The following is a 21,918-nucleotide window of genomic DNA, read 5'->3' as shown; positions in this document are numbered from 1 at the left end:
TAATACCATATTTTATCATATATTTGTGTATATATAATATTTGAAAATCCAAAAATCCAAACCATCAAGAAACTTATTAATCCCTGTAAGAATTACTCTGTAAATCATGGTGTATTTTTCAGTGGGGGTTTTTTTAAGTTCTACACACACACGTTTTTATAAATAGGTCTGTAGAACCAATATTGTCTTTGTGTATCATTTGTGTAATTAAACACTTCTTTCCAACTTATAGGCAACTGTAACTATGTAAAAAATGCTTATTGTACTATATTTCTCCTATAGCGTCCAATCACATCCATTTGTTGGGGTCACAGAGACTCCCGCCTGTTCTTGGCTTCGGGTCCAGCCTTGTATGTTGTGCGTGTGGAGCACAGAGTTGCTAGTTTACAGCTTCTATGCCAACAAGCAATTGCCAGCTCGTTACGGGATGACAAGGACATCAGCAAACTAAACCTGCCTCCTCGACTATGTTCATACCTCACCACTGCCTTCATACCTACAATTAAGGTAATGGTAATAGCAAACTGTGGTGCATAGTATAATAATAATATAATAATAATATAGTATATATATTATATTATATAAATATATATGTGTGTGTGTAATATATTTCTCATGTTAGATTATAGTACTATACACAACATCTTATTAGTAAATATCAATATAATTACATCTGTAAAACACCTAAAGGGACAGTAAACCCTTTTCTTTCTAATGACACGGTGAGTCCACGGATCATCATCAATTACTGTTGAGGAATATCACTCCTGGCCAGCAGGAGGAGGCAAATAGCACCACAGCAAAGCTGTTAAGTATCACTTCCCTTCCCACAACCCCCAGTCATTCTCTTTGCCTCTAGTACAGGGAAGAGGTGAAGTAATGAGGTGTCCTGAAAAAGATTCGTCTATCAAGATTTTTTTATTTTGAAGTCTGGGCAAGATTGCTCTGGCCTTCCATCACAATTTGGGTCTAGCTGTACTCCACGTTAGTCTCTTCAGTAGGGCTGTGGTGGCTTTAAAGCAGTTAGGAACTTGTAAAGTGGGCTTTGCTGCATGTTCCTAACATGTTTCTGCCCTGGTATAGAAAGCCTGAGTAAGCTTACTTTGTCTTTCTTTTTACACAGGTCTCTGTGAGGAGCGGCATCCTCTCATACTTTGTGAGTCGTCTGACTGCAGGACGGCTAGAATGCAGGTAAGTGCCTTTTTGTTCTTCTAGGGCTAGAAGGCTGGCACTAAAGGGGTTAACACCCTCTGCTTTTTAATTGGACAAAATCCTTTATGGATGGTTGAGGCAGTTGGCAGGCACATTCTTGCATGTGTTGGAGATTTAGGGGTTAACCTCCTTCATAGAAGGAAGGGGTTAACTGTCTTTGGGGTTCAGATCAAATATTTCAATATTTAGGAGCATTTTTATTATGTTTCTGTACAGAATGTAAATTATGTGGCACTAGCTTTGTTATCATGTAAGCTAAGCAGCCCCGTTTAGTACATGAGTGTCTAAGTGTTTGTTTCTTTAATGAGAAAAGACTGAGCATGCCACACATTTGTATCCTCCTTCCCCGATCTTAGAAATATTTATCAGAGCGGTAAGGAGTGGAAATTGCTAAATTATGCCTATGTACTTTTTCGAATATCCTCTCTGGAAGGAAAACCTTTTTATTTAAGTTAGTAGACGGAATGAGGGAGATGAATCCAGTTTCCATTCCGTGCCGTTTTTGGCCACGCCTCCTTCAAGTTAAGTTAACAGCACCATGTTTTTAGTGATTTCTGTTTATTTTTTTTTAATATGCAAGAGGATTCCGCCTCGTTTCTCCGGCATGGAGTTTTTGGTATGTTCCGTATCCCTTGATGTCGGATGTTGTATATATCGCATTCACTTTTTCTTTGTGATATAGCCATAGGTGTTGTTCTTTTTGCCTTAGTGGCATTGAGAATCGTTGCTAGAATTATGCAATGTTTATACCGGTGCTAATGTCTTTATTTTATCATATAATGGTTCTAGTTGAAGTAATATGCAAGAGCCTAATTTATTACTCAGGGATTTATTTGCTGGTGCCCTGTTGATAAGATAAATTTCTTGTTGGATGAGAAACGTTTTCCTATCCTCTGTTTATTTTAATGCTTGTATTTCTATACATATATATTATTATGGAATAATATAGATTAATTTCAATACTTTTATATGTATTTAAAATAGAATAATTTTAATCTGTTCTAGTTGTTTCTGTACCTCCTTGTCAGTCAAACAATTTTTGGTATATATTAATCTGAACCTTATGTCTCCTAGGGTGATGCTGTTTAGGCAATGCCACAGCTCTCCCGTTTTATGTCCCAAGCCTTTTTGGCGTCACATGCAGTGCCCTGCGGTTCCTCTAAGTCTCCAGGAGGAGTATGTTTGCTTACACATTTTGCATCTTCTGCAATATCTGCGACTTTGTCTGTTTTGTCCTTAATTTCAGGAAATATGCAAGAGGATATGTTATATTTCGGATGGTAAGGTTTCTGTTCCTCTTTCTTCTTTGCAGGTGGTAATCTCTCCTGAGTAGAGGAGATTCGCCGGTAGTTTTCTGAGGTTGCAATTCTCAGAATTGGACAGTGTAATTCCTTCATCCTTCAGATGTATGCTTATTCGCCTTGTGCAATTTTATAGGAGGTTTTGGCTACTTGGACAACATTGATTCCCTTGTCGTTGTCAACCTTTGGAAGTTTGTAAACTGTATCTTTTCTCTGATGTTCCTTCTAGGAGGACGTGTTCTTGACGTGCCTTGGATATTTCTCAGGAATAGGAGAAGCTAGGGATACCTTCTCCCTGTCTCCCATCCTTTAAAGGATTTTCCTGTCGCTAACTCCAGTATAATGCACGGTGCCCTGAGTAGAAGAGAGTTTTTCTATTATGGCTCAGAGATCCTCAAACCCTATGAAGGGTAGCTAGTTCCCTTTCGGATACATGGATAAGAGGCTGGAGGTTTTGTTGTTCATTTATAACATTGTCTTATTTTAGTAGACTTGCTGTGTTAGCCGCGGACATTGTGGCTGACTTTTTGGTCAGCTGAGAAGCCTTTTGGTATCTTAGTGGTACGGTCTAGGCTTATAGTTCTGCAGTGGCAGTTTCAAATTTTACGTTCCTCCAAACCCTAGCTTCTGGTTTGGTCTTTTTTAAGTATGAGACCTTGTTTGGACTTGGTCTGGCAGATTTATTGTCTGATTTTTTGGGAGAAAAGTTATTTTTCTACTTTTTGACCAGAGAATGAGTCTAAAGGACAGTTTTCCTGTTTCTTCTCTTATGCAGTGTCAGTCAGATCTTCTAGAGTCCAATTTAAAGTTTCCCTCTCTAAGACAGATTTCTCCTTTGAGAGTATCTGCAATCCAGATATGGTGAAAGACATTCCTTGAACTGGGTTCAGACATTCCTCTCTGGGAGTGATAGTTACAGTTCTAGTCTGGGAAAGGGACCCAGGTATTTTCCTCAAGTTTCTCAGGTTCTGACTTTCAAAATAGTAGCCTTTGTCTTTGGTTCAGGAGGGTCTGTTTATAACGAATTTAAACCTGGAGGAGGTGTTTTTATCGTTCTCAGTCGTGTCATCTAGGAAGAGGGGGTGCTCTTCTGGACTATTTATGTGTCAGGTGTCATCCTTCTTTGAGCAATGGATTGGTCTGGTCCAATCTTCTTTCTCATGGATGGCAGATATTCTGAGAAGTTTTCATCTACAAGGTGGAATTGTTAGCTTAATAGATTCTCTATCTAGGAGAAGATTATAACAATAGTCAGATATCTAGGATTTATTCCTTATCCTTATTTACATGCCCAGCTATCAGCGAATAGCTTAGCCATTTTACATCCTGGAGGTTGGGATCTTCCTGAAGTTTGTTTTATCTCACTTTAAGTGACTACAATGTATGGAATCGGTATGATGGTTACCATGGTCATCAATCCCTTTGCTATTTTCCATAGAATGGAGAGGTTGAATATAGACTCTATTCCATAGTGGTTTCTCAGAAATATCTGTCTCAGGGCGCATGTTTCTAGAGACATTCCTGGGTGATGTGACCACGGACGCCAACGATTTGGTCTGGATGTCTGGGTCTTGTTTTCGGTGCAGAAGTGTCTGCTCTCCTTCTTATCATATTGGAGTTGAGAGCGTTTTACAATGCTCTGATAGCTTGGCCTCAGTTGTCCTTAGCTTGATTCCAGTCAGACAATACTTCCTCAATGGTTTACATCAACCACCAGGGAGGAGTTTGGAGTTCCTTGGCCATGTAGGAGGTGACTTGGATTGTTAAGTAGGCATCTCGGAAAATTGCCAATTGGCAGAGGTATAGTTGTGAGAGATCCTCAGGTCACTTTGATAGATGCTCGTGTTCCTCGGGGTTCAGGCTGATATACCTGTTTCCTCCGGTTGCCCTCCATCCATGAGTCATTGCTCGTATTAAACAGGAGAGAGCGTCAGTAATTTTTATTGTCCCTCTGAGACCTTTGCTGGATTTGGTATGCAGATCTAGAGGAGATGTCATCTCTTCCTCCTTGGAGACGGCCTCTGAGTAGGGACCTTCTGATCAGTGTCCTTTATCTCTTCCAAATTTTGTTTCTCTATTTGGAGATGGTACGCTTGGAGATGGAGTGCTCTCTAAGCGTGTTTTTTTCTAAATCGGTCATTAAGACCATGATTCAGGCTTACTAACTTGTTATGAAAGATTTACCATAAGCTATGGCATAAATATCTTTGATGGTGTTAATCCAGGACTGCTCTTGAAGTAGGATCGGGATTCTTAGAATTAGTCCTTTCTACTGGAAAGGGTCAGATTTCTGCATTTCTTTTGTTGCTGCATAAGCGTCTGGCGGACGTGCCAGATATGCAATCTTTTTGTCAGGCCTTGGCAGGCCTGTGCTTTTAAATCTGTTGCTCCTCCTGTGAGCCTTATCTTTGTTCTTTAAGTTTGCAGCAAGCTCAGTTGAGCCTTTGTGTTCCATAGATATTTAGTTGTTATCTTGGAAGGTTTTGTTTTTTATTGTTTTCTCTTCTGCTCAGTGTTGGAACTCTCAGTTTTGCAGTGTGATTCGCCTTATCTTCTTTTTCATGCCGATGAGGCGGTTCTAAGGTTCCTTCCTAAAGTGGTTTTGGACAGAATATTTAGTCAGTAAATTGTTGTTCCTTTTCTTTGTCATAGTTCTTTTTTTCTGAAGAACGTTTGTTATACAACTTGGAGGTTGTGTCTGGTTTCAAATTTTATTTTAGGTGACTAGGGAGATGTGGTGTAATGGTTAGCTTCACCGCTCCTGAAGCAAGAGGTTGTGGGTTTAATTCAGGTAGAGCTCCTGTTTTCCCACCCATCTCTTTCGCTAGTTTTAGGTCCTGTTTGTTGTTTCTCTAAGAAACGTATAGGTCAGAAAACTTTTTTCTGGTTGAGAAGTATAATTGGTTTTGTTTATGAGACTTCTGAAAAGCAGTCTTCTGAGAGAATTACATCTCTTTCATCTAAGAACAGTCAGCTGTAGTAGCCTGATGGTTAGCTTAGCTGCCTAGCAAGCGGAAGGTTTGCAGTTTGAAACCAGTTGCAGCTATTTGCACCTTGAATGAACAGCAAACTGTTTTACTGTCTCTTAGTGGGTTTGAAAAATGAATCTTCTCTGGAACGATTTTGCAAGGCTAGAACTTGGCCTTCTCTGCATACCCTGTCCAAAATTTTACAAATTGGATTTCTTTCATGTAATTGGCAAGAGTCCATGAGCTAGTGACGTACGGGATATACAATCCTACCAGGAGGGGCAAACTTTCCCAAACCTCAAAATGCCTATATAATACACCCCTCACTACACCCACAATTACGTTTTACAAACTTTGCCTCCCTATGGAGGTGGTGAAGTAAGTTTGTGCTTGATTTTCTTCTGTGATATGCGCTTCTCAGCATTTTGAAGCCCGATTCCTCTCAGAGTACAGTGTTTGTCAGAGGGATGTGAAAAGAGTATCACCTATTGATTCTATGGTTTTCCTCATGGGAAATATTTTCAAAGGTTCTCTGTTATCGGTCGTAGAGATTCATCTCCTACCTCCCTTTTCAGATTGACGATATACTCTCATATTCCATTACCTCTACTGATACTGTTTCAGTACTTGCTTGGTTATCTGCTATATGTGGATGAGTGTCTTTCAGTAACTATGTTTTCATTATGGTTTGGCACTTTATGTATTAATATAAAGTTTTAAATATATGTATTGTACTTATATTTGCCATGAGTCAGGTTCATGTATATTCCCTTTCGCAGTCTATCAGTTTCAAAATTGGGAAACATATTTAGGAAGTTATTTTTTCTTACCTAGGCTTTAGTCTTTTCTTCAAATTGACTGCTTTTTCATTAATTTTTGCTGGCAAAATTAGGCTCGCGAGGTCACAAAATGCTGATATTTATTTTGTCATTCTTGGCACAAGAATCTTTTTGGCGCAAAGGTACGTTCAGTGACGCAAATTCATAATTTCCGGCGTCTTAGTTGACACCAGGTTTCCTTGCACAAGGTTGCGTCTGCCATGATGTGAGTTGCGTCATTTCCGGATGTTGTTAGCGTCAAAAAATTTCAATTTGCGTTGTGCTTCATACTTGATGCCAAATAATTTAATTATTTAAACCCCACTTCCTATATGCCTTTTTTATGCTCAGAGGGCTATGCTGTTTGCATTTGTTTCCCATTCCTGAAACTGTCATATAAGGAAATTGATAATTTTGCTTTATATCTTGTTTTTTTCTTTTGCATTTGCAATATGTCTAAATCAGATCCTGTCTCAGAAACCACTGCTGGAACCCTGCTGCATGATAACAGTTCTACCAAAGCTAAGTGTATCTGTTGTAAGTTAGTGGAAATTATATCTCCAGCTGTAGTATGTAACAGTTGTCATGCAGAGAATGTATTCATCAGTACTAGTACAATGCCTGTTGTTCCTTCAACATCTAATGTACGTGATATTCCTGTGAATATAAAAGATTTTATTGCTGATGCGATTCAGAAGGCTTTGTCTGCTATTCCGCCTTCTAATAAACGTAAAAGGTCTTTTTAAAACTGCTCATAAGGTTGATGAAATTTCAAATGACCGACAACATACTGAATTATCCTCCTCTGATGAGGATCTATCTGGTTCAGAAGATCCTACCTCAGATATTGACACTGACAAATCTACTTATCTCTTTAAGATTGAGTTTAATTGTTCCTTGTTAAAAGAGGTGTTGATTACTTTGGATACTGAGGAACTAGTCCTCTTGATACTAAAACTAGTAAACGGTTAAATTCTGTTTATAAACCTTCTGTGGTTACTCCAGAGGTTTTTCCAGTTTCTGATGCTATTTCTGATATGATTGCAAAGGAATGGACCTGGTACTTCTTTTATTCCTTCTTCTAGGTTTAAAAAGTTGTTTCCTTTGCCAGCAGTTAGGTTGGAGTTTTGGGAAAATGTGAATCAAATTATATATACTTATGTTGTTACAATATTCTTTACAAAGCAAACCAAATGTACCTTTAGAATTAACCGTATTCACAATTGAATTGCATTACATCACCACAATGAAATACCAAAGTATGGGTAGCTTGAGAAAGGGCAAGTAGCCTCGAAACGTTGCTCCAATAAAGGTGTTTCCTTTCATCAGTGTGCTACCTTCTTTTCTTGTCTAAAGTATGGGCCACTAACTTTCAGACAAGTACAACGAAACTACTTAGCCTACAATTTATCCTATATAACTCTAATTTAAAAACATCAGAAATTAGATATATTATTTGTGCAAACAACCAACTCCTATGCCAATGTCTCTATGCTGAAATAAACTCTTTAGCAATAATAAGGCAAATTCTAAAATATATGTATATAGCAAATAACTTCATACACACCAGAGAGATTTACTTACAATAATAGGCCTGACTTAGCAATAGTGACTAGTTAAGACTACACATGACTATGAATGCAAGCTAAAATACAAAGTGCCCTTTTAAATTTACTAACTGCAATTAGACTGTAGCAATAATGAATGTATTTCTTTATACTTTACCCGAATAAGCAAATCAATGTTTCATATTCCAGAGTTTCTTTTGGGTCATCTATGGAGGGTTTACTCACAATTTGCACAGGTATAAACTTCAAGAATTGTTAATCTTTCTTTGTTCAAGAAAGTGTCCCAAAAAATACCAGAGAATATATTGGCACCAAAGCCTATGTATTTTCTCTCCAAAAGTTAATGCTTCTTTGAGTCTGTCTGTCCATTTAGCAGTGAGTTGTCTGGACCTTTATTCCAAGAATCAAGAATTCCTCCTCCATTTCTTTAATCACTCCCACAGAATTTGGATTGGCCCTTCGGAGCTTGTCCCTGGTCCGCCCTTAACGGATTTGAGCATTGGTTGGTTCTTTGGGAGACGCCTCCCTGATTGGCTCATCTGGCTCTGCAAGTGTTCCAATAGTTAATTTATTTGACTGTTATACCAGTTTTAATCTCCTAGGGGGTAGCAGACAACTGCAAATGCAGATCTCATCATCAATATTGCTAACAATTTAATACATCCTTATAAAGTGATTATTTAACATACTATGACTTTGTGTAATATTAAACCTCTCTTGTCAGCATCTATTAAACATAACAGAAAATGTACAATTTGACACCAAACACCAGTATTTTATCAATTTCTATGTTAAAATAGAAAATATTTATATAGACTTCTTATACACCATATGATATGACAAGTCACCCCTTGCAGGCAGTCCTGTATCAGCATCTATTAGCCCCATCATGACAGAAAAAAAACAAAAAAACATTTTATATATTTCAAAAATGGGATTATTACAATTGTTATTTAATCTATTACATATCTGAATTGTATTTCCCATATCCATATATAGATATTTATACAGTCCATTAAATCTTTGAGAATTATACAGTTCCTATAGATGAATTTCTAACTTCTCTTTTTTTTTAAAAATCAAGATTTAAATTATATGCTTATATGCTTTCAGCACTCATAGGGTTAAACATGTCTCTCTGTTAGCCAGCATGTTTATCTAACACAACAGTTACCAATTTGCATTTAGAGGGTGAATGGTCACTTTCCCACAAAACTTGTCACTTGTCTCAGACATTTAGGCTCTCTTTGTAAGAAGTAGGAAATCTTATTACACATTTCCAGGTAGTGACCATAAGGTCTTTTGAAGTGATCTTTCTAAGATAACTTGAAAAACAATTCCTTTGATGAATGAGAGAGGGGGGCTGGTCTGTTAAAGTCACATCCTGGAGTTTTACAAATAAAATTAATTATTTGGTGTACACAACCATATATATATTAAATAATATATATATATATTATTTAATAACATTCACAGATATCCTGACATAAATCCCCCTTCCAATTTTAAATAGATGTAGGACACATGTATCTGAATTGGCTTAAAGTCAGTGGTACTTGGTGAGTGTGTTGACAGTATGCATCATAGACAGTCTTCTATGAAGAGAGTCCGTTATTTTTGAGCCCTTATGCTCATTTGCTAGGCATCTTTAAACTACAATATTTCTTTAGTGCATTTGGGGATATGACATTTCATTCTCCCTCTATGACTTGTAGTTGGGATCTAGGATGGCATGCTCGCAACTGATTAATATGGACCCACTTATGCGTTAAAGTATCGTTTTTGGATATCCTAAATTTATAGGCGACTGGAGATATTTTGTCAGTAACGGCAAAAGGACCCTTCCATGATGGAAGAAATTTCTTCTCCTTAACCTGATCTCTTCCAAAGTTATAAAGATAAACTTTATCATTTATTTCATATTCCCTTTTGGAAGTTTTGAGATCATAATAGGTTTTAGTGGCAGTTGCGGACTTTATTTATCAAGTTCTTGTCTGATGTACGGTACAGTAGATGCTGAGGTAGAACCATTCTTCTACCAGTCATCAACTCAAAAGGTAACATCTTAGTAGCACTACTTGGAGTTGCTCTTAATGCCATTAGGACTAGAGGTAATTTTACATCCCAGTCTTTACCCATTTCATTTACAAACGTTTTGAGGATTTTCACAATGGTCTGGTTGTAACACTCTACACCACCACTTGAGGCAGCTCTATATGCAATATGGAGCTTTCTTTTGACCCCTAGTATTTTCCATATTTTTGTCATCACTTCGCTAGTGAAGTGGGTTCCCCGATCGGATTCGATTCTTTGGGTCAAACCAAATCTGGAAAACACGTGGTTGATGAGCAATGCTGCACATGTTTCAGCACTATTTTTAGGTGCACTGATGCACTCTACCCATTTATTGAACAGGCATGTCACTGTTAACATGTATTTGTTACCTCTAGATGACCTAGTTACTGGACCAATAAAATCAATTTGCATATCTGACCATGGCATTACCATCCCCCATTTCTACAATGGCGCTCTATGCGTTGGTGCAGTGGGTTGGAACTGTGGACAGATTAAACAACCTTGACAGTAAGTTTGAACATCTTTCAACATGTGTGGCCAAAAGGCGTAATCACACAATATTTCATACATTAATTTGGCGCCACGATGACCAGATGTTGGGGGCATCATGGGCATGTTGAAGCATGAGACCTCTGAACTTGGTAGGTACCACCCATTGTTGGATGCCAGTTTTGGAGGTTCTAATTAACAAACCATCCTTTAACTTGAATTGTGACCTGTATTTCATTAAGATTCTAAGATCTTCCTTGCCAATACAATCATCTTTTTAGATGGGGTTGCTTTCAGGATCTTCTATGTGTTTATAGAAGATGCCTACAATGGGGTCTTCTTTTTGACTAGTGATCAGGTCCTCACTAGGAGAATCCTGACTCCATTGTACCAGGTTAGGCTCACTCTGTTGTTTAGCCTGGTTTCTGGTAATGGCTTCTACCTGAATTTCACCCATTAAGTGGTCGATATTAAGGAGTTCTCCAGTTATGGCTCTTTGTTTGGCTAATGAATCTGTAAGATCATTGCCTTCCTTATCAGGACCTAGAATCCTGGAATGACCTTTGGTCTTTTTCTAGTGTATGGTTAAATCATTGGATACCACTAGATTATTAATCTCGCAGAACAATTTGCCATGTTTGACTGGTTTGTTGTTAGTTTTCTGCATGACATTTCTTTTCCAAGTTGGCAGGTATTCAACAAAACTGTCACGCACGTAATTTGAGTCAGTAATGATCACAAATTCATGAATACCGTGTTCAATAGCCATCTCAATGGTTTTTAGAACAGCAGTTAGTTCTGCAACTTGGCTGGATCTTGGTCCAATGTTGAAACCTATAGATATATTTGGGAATCCATTTGCCCAAGTTATACCAATGCCAGCGACTAATCTGCGCTCATTACCAATAGTGGCATGGTAAGAACAACCATCAACATATATACAAGGTAATGTCTGACAATGGTCCTCATTATATATTTTATATAAAGAAAGCACTTGTTCCTCCAGGAAATCATCTTCTAATAACTCTTCCCCATGATCCTTAGCAGTAGAGTTGTGGAGCTCAGCAAGCCCCTGTGCGACTGGATTCTTTTTATTCGGCTTGTAGTGAACTTCTAAAGGCCAGCCTTGTAAGGAAAGAGTCCAAGCTGTTATGCGGCTATTAGACAAATTTCCATATCTTATTCTCTCCCTTTGCAGATATAGCAAATGCTGGTGGGCCGTTTCTACAATAATTTTCTCGCCCTGTATATAGCTGCGGAAATTTTGCAGAGCCCATACAGTAGATAAGAGGGCTTTTTCGCAATCGCTAAATTTTATTTCTACTGGGGATAGAGTTTTGCTCGCATAAGCAATGACTTTGCTTAAATTATCATGCTTTTGGTATAAAACAGCACTGATGCTTATATCTGTGTAACCTGTTTCCAAGTAGAAAGGTTTACCACCTTCAGGGTATGCTAAGCAAGGTGCTTGAGTGAGTTTTCTCTTCAGCTCTCTGATGGCTGTCTCTTGAGTCTCACTCCAGTGCCATTTCACATTCTTCTTTAGAAGAAGTAGCAGTGGTTTAGCTAATTCTGCATAATTATCAATAAACTTGCAAGAATACTTAGTCATACCCAGGAATTATCTCAATTCCTTTAAGTTAGATGGGTTTTTAAAATTTATTATAGCTTCCACCTTTTTCTTCTGAGGATTTAACCCTTTAGAAGTAACTTCATGTCCCAAGAAGTTTACATGAGTGCGGCACCGTTGAGCTTTTTGTAGGGATAATTTGACACCTGCCCTTTTAACTTGGCTGAGGACGTGTTTAAGCTCTGTGATGTGTTTTTCAAAGTCTGTGCTTTTGATTAAAACATCATCAACATATGATAAGGTCCCCCTTTCCAGTGCATCAGGCATAGCCTTATGCATGAATACAGCAAATTCATGTCCAGAATTTATGTATCCAAACGGGGGCCTTTAGCATGCATATTGGACCTTTTGGAACGAGAATGCCAGCTTATACTGGTCCTCCTCATGTACTTTTATGGTCCAATATCACTGTGCATAATCAATGGCAGTGAATATTTTGGATCCCTGCATCTGTGCTAGGCACTGGTCAATATATGGCACAGGCCAGCCAGACATGTACACTTGTTTGTTTAGCTGTCTTAAGTCAGCACACAAACGCCATTGTCCATTGGGCTTGAGAACACCTAGAATAGGATTGTTATAAGAGCTTTGCACCTGTCTGATAATACCTCTTTCTTCCAAGTTCCTTATGATTTCTGCAAGAGAATCATATGAGGCTAAAGGAAGTCTGTATTGTTTAACAAAGACTGGTGGTGCATTGGGATCTGTTTGGATTCTTGCAATGTGCAAGTCTGTAGTCCCACAGTCATAAGAATCCCTAGCAAACATATCCTTGTACTCCATCAGGAGTTCTCATAGCTGTCAGCGTTCAATATCACTGAAACAGCCATTTTCCAAAGATATTTGCTCTTCGACTATTTGCTGAAATCCTGGAAAGATTTCAGGCTGTCCTATTTCATAGGCTTCTTCCAACCTAGAGCTGAGGTCCCCTTGAGTATAATTTACATTGCCCCCATGACTCTGGGTATCGGGGTATTCTTGCTGTTTGATCCGCTGATCAAACACCAGGGAGGCTTCTTCAATTTTATAGATGCCTTCCTCTGAGCTGAAGGGATAAATAGACTGAATTATAAATAGTCCCTCTGACATAGATGCAAAGGATTGTTCTATTAATTGTTCTTCAGTTAAGTATCCTTCAGGTATTAGCACAATTACATTATTCTGGAATCCAAAAGTGTAATAACTTGATTCCAGTGAATATCCTATGTTAGTTCCCTTGGATAAGGTTATATCCTGTGGGGTCATGTTATGCACAATAACATGTATTGGAATAGTTCCAATGTTTACCATAGGAGTATGGGTCATTGTTATACCCAGATCTTGCATTCTATGGGAGAGGCAAATTAGTGTTTCAGAAGTTTTTAATTTCTGACCTCTTTTTACCTGTAAGGGTAAGAGGAATCTGTCAGCCCCAGCAGGGATTATAACATTGTTAGACACCTGCATATTCACAGCATATGGCAATTTCTGGTTTGATTTTAGGGCGGCATTTTCATCCTGAAATACTTCAGGGTCCCCCTTTAACCTGCTCCAGAGGCAAGAGTTAATCAAATCTATTTGTATGGCATATCTATGTAAGAGATCATTGCCAATGTATATTTGATTATGGGGAGTTTTTAAAACTAAAAATAGGTATTTTGCTGATTTATTACCTATAGAGATAGATAATAAACACTTAGCTGTGATATTATAGCTTTCAGACCCGTCATCCAGGCTGTGGACACAGTGGTCTTGGGGAGAAAGATATTTAATCACCTTAGGTTCAGCTATCTGCGCTAATAAGCCTTCGCTATAGCTTCCTGTTTTAAGTTCAATTTAGCATATTTGGTTTTACCAAGGTCATGCACTTTCATAGGGATATATAGATCCTCTTTAACTCTCTCAATTCCTGCAAGGTACTGAGCGTGGCCTCCCCCTTTAGGGAACTTAGTATCCCCCTTGTGGAGAGATATGGTTAATACATCGCCATCTAAGGAAATATTTGCTATTTTTCCAGGCGAAATTTTAAAAGTATTACCATCAGAACCGCTTAAAGGAATCTGATCATCTATTTGTAAGATAGTGATTTCAGGTACAGAGTTATTCCTGAAATGAATCTCCATAGCATCTGGCTTCTCTTCCACCACGTGACAGTTATATCGGTTGCGAGATATACCGGATCGCTCATAATTAATAGGCCTTTTTACTTGTGACCAAATTACATTATTTATGCAATCTATTATGGTGCTTAATCGCTTCAGGAGATCACTACCAATAATTAAATGATCAGTTGGCAGATCCACTATAATGACATGGTGTCTTATCCTGTTCCCCAGTTTTAATTTTAACCATGCAGTACAGTAGACTTTTAGAGAGTCACCCCCAACACCTATTAGTGAACCATCAAATTCTTTTATTTTAGGTTTGTGGGGTGTTAGCTCATTTAGCTTTGTGTAGTACCTGTGGGATAAAATAATTGCCTGAGATCCAGTGTCAATCAATCCCATGATAGGTTTGGAGACTGAATCCTGGAGCTCAGCTAATACATAATATCCCTCTGCAGTTTCTACCATTTCACACATAAAATTGGCATTATCACACATCTGTGGGCTTCGCCACATGTTGGGGTGTCTGGTTACCCTGAGAGTATTTTCGCCACTTTTGGTGTTTATTTTTACGGGGATACCAATTATTTTGTGGGCGTTCATCTCTTTGGGAATTATTATTTCTCTTGTAAGGTGTATCCAGTCCTCGGATTCATCCATTACTTGTGGGATATTCTCCTTCCCAACAGGAAGCTGCAAGAGGATCACCCACAGCAGAGCTGTCTATATAGCTCCTCCCCTAACTGCCACCTCCAGTCATTCTCTTGCAGCTCTCGACAAGGGAAGTATCAAGAGAGATGTGGTGAATTAGTGTAGTTTATCTTCAATCAAAAGTTTGTTATTTTTAAACGGTACCGGCGTTGTACTGTTTTTTTACCTCAGGCAGAAATTAGAAGAAGAGTTTTGCCTGAAGTTTTTGATGATCTTAGCAGGTTGTAACTAAGGTCTACTGCTGTTCTCACACATAACTGAAGAGTATGGGGAAACTTCAGCTGGGAGAATGGCCTGCAGAATTAACTGCCCTGAGGTATGTTCAGTATATTCTTTTCTAGAAAGAACTAGAAAATGCTGACAGTGCCTGATATATTTAAGGTAAGCCTGATTGCAGTGATTTAATAACGACTGGCATCATGCTTGCAGTAAAGGGTAATATTCATATTACTTTCTATTATGGTTTAGTATGTAAAACTTTTGCATATATATAAAGAACATTTTTTTTTTTTACTGAGGGTGATAAATCTTTATTTGGGGCCTAGTTTTCCACATGGCTGACTAGATTTCTCCTAGGAGTAGTTATTTAGGGCCCTTTCACTTTGAGTGCATGGTGGGAGGGGCCTATTTTCGCGCTCTAATTGCGCAGTTGTTTTTTACAGTCTGAGACATCCAGCTTCCCTGAAGGAGTCCCCTGACATATTGGACCTCTGTAAAGGGTTTTTGTGCCTACAAAAGTCGTTTTATGGGAAGGTAGGAGCCACAGTAGAGCTGTGGCAGTTTACTTGTGACTGTTATAACGATTTTACCGTTTTTTTGCTTCGTTTTTGAGCCTGAGGGGTTAATCATCCATTTGCAAGTGGGTGCAATGCTATTTTAGTCTGTTATACACACTGTAAAAATTTCATAAAGTTAACTGCTTTTTTCACTGTTTTGCAGTTTTTGTGTTTGTTTTTTTCCCTTAAAGGCACAGTACCGTTTTTTATTATCTGCTTTTTCACATTAATTAAAGTGTTTTCCAAGCTTGCTTGTCTCATTACTAGTCTGTTAAACATGTCTGACATAGAGGAAACTCCTTGTTCATTATGTTTAGAAGCCATTGTGGAACCCCCTCTTAGAATGTGTACCAAATGTACTGATCTTACTATAAGTTATAAAGACCATATTCTGGCTTTAAAAGATTTATCACCTGAGGAAATTGACAAGGGGGAAGTTATGCCGACTAACTCTCCCCACGTGTCAGAGCCTATAATTCCCGCTCAAGGGGCGCCAAGTACATCTAGTGCACCCATTGCGTATACTTTACAAGACATGGCGGCAGTTATGAATCATACTCTTACAGAAGTATTGTCCAAACTGCCAGGGTTACAAGGAAAGCGAGACAGCTCTGGGGCTAGAACAAATACAGAGCTCTCTGATGCTTTAGTAGCTATGTCTGATATACCCTCACAATGTGCAGAAGCCGAAGCAGGAGAGCTTCTATCTGTGGGTGATTTTTCTGATTCAGGGAAGACGCTTCAACCTGATTCTGATATGTCTACATTTAAATTTAAGCTTGAACACCTCCGCATGTTGCTCAGGGAGGTTTTAGCAACTCTGGATGACTGTGACACCATTGTAGTCCCAGAGAAATTGTGTAAATTGGATAAATACTACGCAGTGCCTGTTTATACTGATGTTTTTTCAATACCTAAGAGGTTTTCAGAAATTATTACTAAGGAATGGGATAGACCAGGTGTACCGTTCTCTCCCCCTCCTGTTTTTAAAAAGATGTTTCCCATAGATGCCGCTACACGGGACTTGTGGCAAACGGTCCCTAAGGTGGAGGGAGCAGTCTCTACCCTAGCGAAGCGTACAACTATACCTGTCGAGGACAGTTGAGGGTTACCTTAAGAAAATTTTTATTCAACAAGGTTTTATTCTCCAGCCCCTTGCATGCATTGCCCCTGTCACTGCTGCTGCAGCCTTCTGGTTTGAGTCTCTAGAAGAGGCCCTACAGGTAGAAACCCCATTGGATGATATCCTTTAAAGCTTAAAGCTCTTAAGCTAGCAAATTCATTTGTTTCTGACGCCGTTGTTCATTTAACCAAGCTAATGGCTAAAAACTCAGGTTTTGCTATTCAGGCGCGTAGGGCGCTATGGCTTAAATCCTGGTCAGCTGACGTTACTTCAAAGTCTAAGCTTCTCAATATTCCCTTCAAGGGGCAGACCCTATTCGGGCCTGGACTGAAGGAGATCATTTCTGATATTACTGGAGGAAAAGGTCACGCCCTTCCTCAGGATAAGTCCAACAAATTAAGGACCAAACAGACTAATTTTCGTTCCTTTCAAAATTTCAAGAGTGGCGCAGCTTCAACTTCCTCTTATACAAAACCAGAGGGAAATTTTGCCCAGTCCAAGCCGGTCTGGAGACCTAACCAGGCTTGGAACAAAGGAAAGCAGGCCAAAAAACCTGCTGCTGCCTCTAAGACAGTATGAAAGATCAGCCCCCGATCCGGAAACGGATCTAGTAGGGGGCAGACTTTCTCTCTTCGCCCAGGCTTGGGCAAGAGATGTCCAGGATCCCTGGGCGTTGGAAATTGTGTCCCAGGGATATCTTCTGGACTTCAAAGCTTCTTCCCCAAAAGGGAGATTTCATCTTTCACAATTATCTGCAAACCAGATAAGGAGAGAGGCATTCTTACATTGTGTTCAAGACCTCCTAGTTATGGGAGTGATCCACCCAGTTCCAAAGGAGGAACAGGGGCAAGGCTTCTATTCAAATCTGTTTGTAGTTCCCAAGACAGAGGGAACTTTAATACCAATCTTAGATCTCAAGATCCTAAACAAATTTCTCAGGGTCCCATCCTTCAAGATGGAGACTATTCGAACCATCCTACCTATGATCCAGGAGGGTCAATATATGACTACCGTGGACTTAAAGGATGCTTATCTTCACATTCCGATACACAGAGATCATCATCGGTTTCTCAGGTTTGCCTTCCTAGACAAGCATTACCAGTTTGTGACTCTTCCCTTTGGGTTAGCTACGGCACCAAGAATCTTTACGAAGGTTCTAGGGTCACTCTTAGCGGTCCTAAGGCTGCGGGGTATAGCAGTAGCCCCTTACCTAGACGACATTCTGATACAGGTGTCGAATTTCCAAATCGCCAGGTCCCATACGGACATTGTGCTGGCATTCCTGAGGTCTCATGGGTGGAAAGTGAACGAAGAAAAGAGTTCTCTATCCCCTCTCACAAGAGTTTCCTTCCTAGGAACTCTGATAGATTCTGTAGAAATGAAGATTTACCTGACAGAGGCCAGGTTGTCAAAACTTCTAAATTCCTGCCGTGTTCTTTATTCTACTTCTCGCCCTTCAGTGGCTCAGTGTATGGAAGTAATCGGCTTAATGGTAGCGGCAATGGACATAGTGCCGTTTGCCCGCCTATATCTCAGACCGCTGCAACTCTGCATGCTCAGTCAGTGGAATGGGGATTACACAGATTTGTCCCCTCTACTAAATCTGGATCAAGAGACCAGAGATTCTCTTCTCTGGTGGCTATCTCGGGTCCATCTGTCCAAGGGTATGACCTTCCGCAGGCCAGATTGGACAATAGTAACGACAGATGCCAGCCTTCTGGGCTGGGGTGCAGTCTGGAACTCCCTGAAGGCTCAGGGCTTGTGGACTCAGGAGGAGGCACTCCTTCCGATAAACATTCTTGAACTAAGAGCGATTTTCAATGCTCTTCAGGCTTGGCCTCCGCTTGCTGCGGTCAGGTTCATCAGATTTCAGTCGGACAATATCACGACTGTAGCCTACATCAACCATCAAGGGGGAACAAGGAGTTCCCTAGCAATGTTGGAGGTTTCAAAAATAATCCTATGGGCAGAGGTTCACTCTTGCCATCTATCAGCTATCCATATCCCAGGAATAGAGAACTGAGAGGCGGATTTTCTAAGTCGACAGACTTTTCATCCGGGGGAGTGGGAACTCCATCCGGAGGTGTTTGCACAGTTGATTCAACTTTGGGGCAAACCAGAACTGTATCTCATGGCGTCTCGTCAGAACGCCAAGCTTCCTTGTTATGGATCCAGGTCCAGGGATCCCAAGGCAGCGCTGATAGATGCTCTAGCAGCGCCTTGGTGCTTCAACTTGGCTTATGTGTTTCCAGCGTTTCCTCTGCTCCCTCGTCTGATTGCCAAGATCAAGCAGGAGAGAGCTTCAGTGATTTTGATAGCACCTGCATGGCCACACAGGACTTGGTATGCAGATCTGGTGGACATGTCATCCCTTCCACCATGGACTCTGCCGCTGAGGCAGGACCTTCTACTTCAGGGTCCTTTCAACCATCCAAATCTAATTTCTCTGCGTCTGACTGCTTGGAGATTGAACGCTTGATTTTATCAAAACGTGGTTTCTCCGAGTCAGTCATTGATACCTTAATTCAGGCTCGAAAGCCTGTCACCAGGAAAATCTATCATAAGATATGGTGTAAATATCTTCATTGGTGTGAATCCAAGGGTTACTCATGGAGTAAAGTCAGGATTCCCAAGATATTATCTTTTCTCCAAGAAGGATTGGAGAAGGGATTGTCAGCTAGTTCCTTAAAGGGACAGATTTCTGCTCTGTCTATTCTTTTGCACAAGCGTCTGGCGGATGTTCCAGACGTTCAGGCGTTTTGTCAGGCTTTAGTTAGAATCAAGCCTGTGTTTAAACCTGTTGCTCCGCCATGGAGTTTAAATTTAGTTCTTAAGGTTCTTCAAGGGGTTCCGTTTGAACCTCTGCATTCCATAGATATCAAGCTTTTATCTTGGAAAGTTCTGTTTTTGGTAGCTATCTCTTCGGCTCGAAGAGTTTCAGAGTTATCTGCCTTACAGTGTGATTCCCCTTATCTGATCTTCCATACAGATAAGGTAGTTTTGGGTACCAAACCTGGGTTTCTTCCTAAGGTGGTATCTAATAAGAATATCAATCAGGAGATTGTTGTTCCGTCACTGTGTCCTATTCCTTCTTCAAAGAAGGAACGTCTATTACATAATCTTGACGTGGTTCGTGCTTTAAAGTTTTATGTACAAGCTACTAAGGATTTTCGTCAAACATCGGCATTGTTTGTTGTCTACTCTGGACAGAGAAGAGGCCAAAAGGCTTCAGCAACTTCTCTTTCTTTTTAGTTAAGAAGTATAATCAGGTTAGCTTATGAGACTGCTGGCCAGCAGCCTCCTGAAAGAATTACAGCTCATTCCACTAGAGCGGTGGCTTCCACATGGGCTTTTAAAAATGAGGCTTCTGTTGAACAGATTTGTAAGGCGGCGACTTGGTCTTCGCTTCATACTTTTTCTAAATTCTACAAATTTGATACTTTTGCTTCTTCGGAGGCTATTTTTGGGAGAAAGGTCTTACAGGCAGTGATGCCTTCAGTTTTAGCGCCGGCCTTGTCCCTCCCTTCATCCGTGTCCTATAGCTTTGGTATTGGTATCCCACAAGTAATGGATGAATCCGTGGACTGGATACACCTTACAAGAGAAAACAAAATTTATGCTTACCTGATAAATTTATTTCTCTTGTGGTGTATCCAGTCCACGGCCCGCCCTGTCATTTTAAGGCAGGTGTTTTTTATTTTTAAACTACAGTCACCAATGCACCCTATAGTTTCTCCTTTCTCTTAGTTATCTTCGGTCGAATGACTGGAGGTGGCAGTTAGGGGAGGAGCTATATAGACAGCTCTGCTGTGGGTGATCCTCTTGCAGCTTCCTGTTGGGAAGGAGAATATCCCACAAGTAATGGATGAATCCGTGGACTGGATACACCACAAGAGAAATAAATTTATCAGGTAAGCATAAATTTTGTTTTACCTGGGTATGCCCCCCATTTTGAGTATAGTCTCTCTGCGCTTTAACCCGTTTTGGGGGAGGGGCAGAGTTAAAACTTAGTGGGGATGGCCTGTTTTCTCGGGCCACCTCCGCATAGGTTTTCTCTTTAGACTCCAAATTGAGGGGGCTAGGTGACACCCTAGTTTCTGCCACAATTTTTGGACTGGGTTTCTCCAACATAGGTGTGTCCGGTCCACGGCGTCATCCTTACTTGTGGGATATTCTCTTCCCCAACAGGAAATGGCAAAGAGCCCAGCAAAGCTGGTCACATGATCCCTCCTAGGCTCCGCCTTCCCCAGTCATTCTCTTTGCCGTTGCACAGGCAACATCTCCACGGAGATGGCTCAGAGTTTTTTGGCATATTTAATGGTTTATAACTTTGGAGAGTTATTTTAATCTTGGGAATTTTATTAAAAAAAACGGCAGGCACTGTATTGGACACCTTTTTCACTGGGGGCCTTTTCTAGTCATAGGCAGAGCCTCATTTTCGCGCCACTAATGCGCAGTTGTTTTTGAGAAGCAAGGCATGCAGATGCATGTGTGAGGAGCTCAGATCCACTGAAAAAGCTTATTGAAGGCGTCATTTGGTATCGTATTCCCCTCTGGGCTTGGTTGGGTCTCAGCAAAGCAGATACCAGGGACTGTATAGGAGTTAAATGTAAAAACGGCTCCGGTTCCGTTATTTTAAGAGTTAAAGCTTTCAAATTTGGTGTGCAATACTTTTAAGGCTTTAAGACACTGTGGTGAAATTTTGGTGAATTTTGAACATTTCCTTCATACTTTTGCGTATATTCAGTAAAAAAGTGTGTTCAGTTTAAAATTTAAAGAGACAGTAACGGTTTTATTTTAAAACGTTTTTTGTGCTTTGTTATCAAGTTTATGCCTATTAACATGTCTGAACTATCAGATAGACGATGTTCTGTATGTTCGGAAGCCAAGGTTCCTCTCCATTTAAATATATGTGTTGAATGTGACAAACAAAGTAGGGACAATGATGCCACTGATAATAATGTTGCCCAAAATGATTCCTTAAGTGAGGGGAGTAAGCATGGTACTGCATCATCTCCTTCTATGTCTACACCAGTCTTGCCCACTCAGGAGGTCCCTAGTGAATCTAGTGCGATTCTTCCTACCATCCAGGAAGGTCAATTCATGACCACGGTGGATTTAAAGGATGCGTATCTACATATTCCTATCCACAAGGAACATC

At 40.0% G+C, this 21,918-nt stretch overlaps 1 protein-coding gene across 2 annotated transcripts in view; it reads left to right on the top strand.

The window, feature by feature from the left end:
- TULP4 (TUB like protein 4) overlaps nucleotides 1-21,918 on the top strand; it is a 574,485-nt gene that overhangs the window by 500,242 nt on the left and 52,325 nt on the right. For both annotated transcript variants that reach the window (XM_053710846.1, XM_053710845.1), the window contains exon 8: nucleotides 283-507. In XM_053710846.1, coding sequence (XP_053566821.1) covers nucleotides 283-507 — 225 coding nt within the window. The remainder of the gene's footprint in view (nucleotides 1-282; nucleotides 508-21,918) is intronic.

The sequence above is a fragment of the Bombina bombina genome, chromosome 4 (assembly GCF_027579735.1).
Source record: "Bombina bombina isolate aBomBom1 chromosome 4, aBomBom1.pri, whole genome shotgun sequence".
NCBI classification, from domain to species: domain Eukaryota; kingdom Metazoa; phylum Chordata; class Amphibia; order Anura; family Bombinatoridae; genus Bombina; species Bombina bombina.
This window is presented reverse-complemented; position numbering and strand designations above follow the sequence as displayed.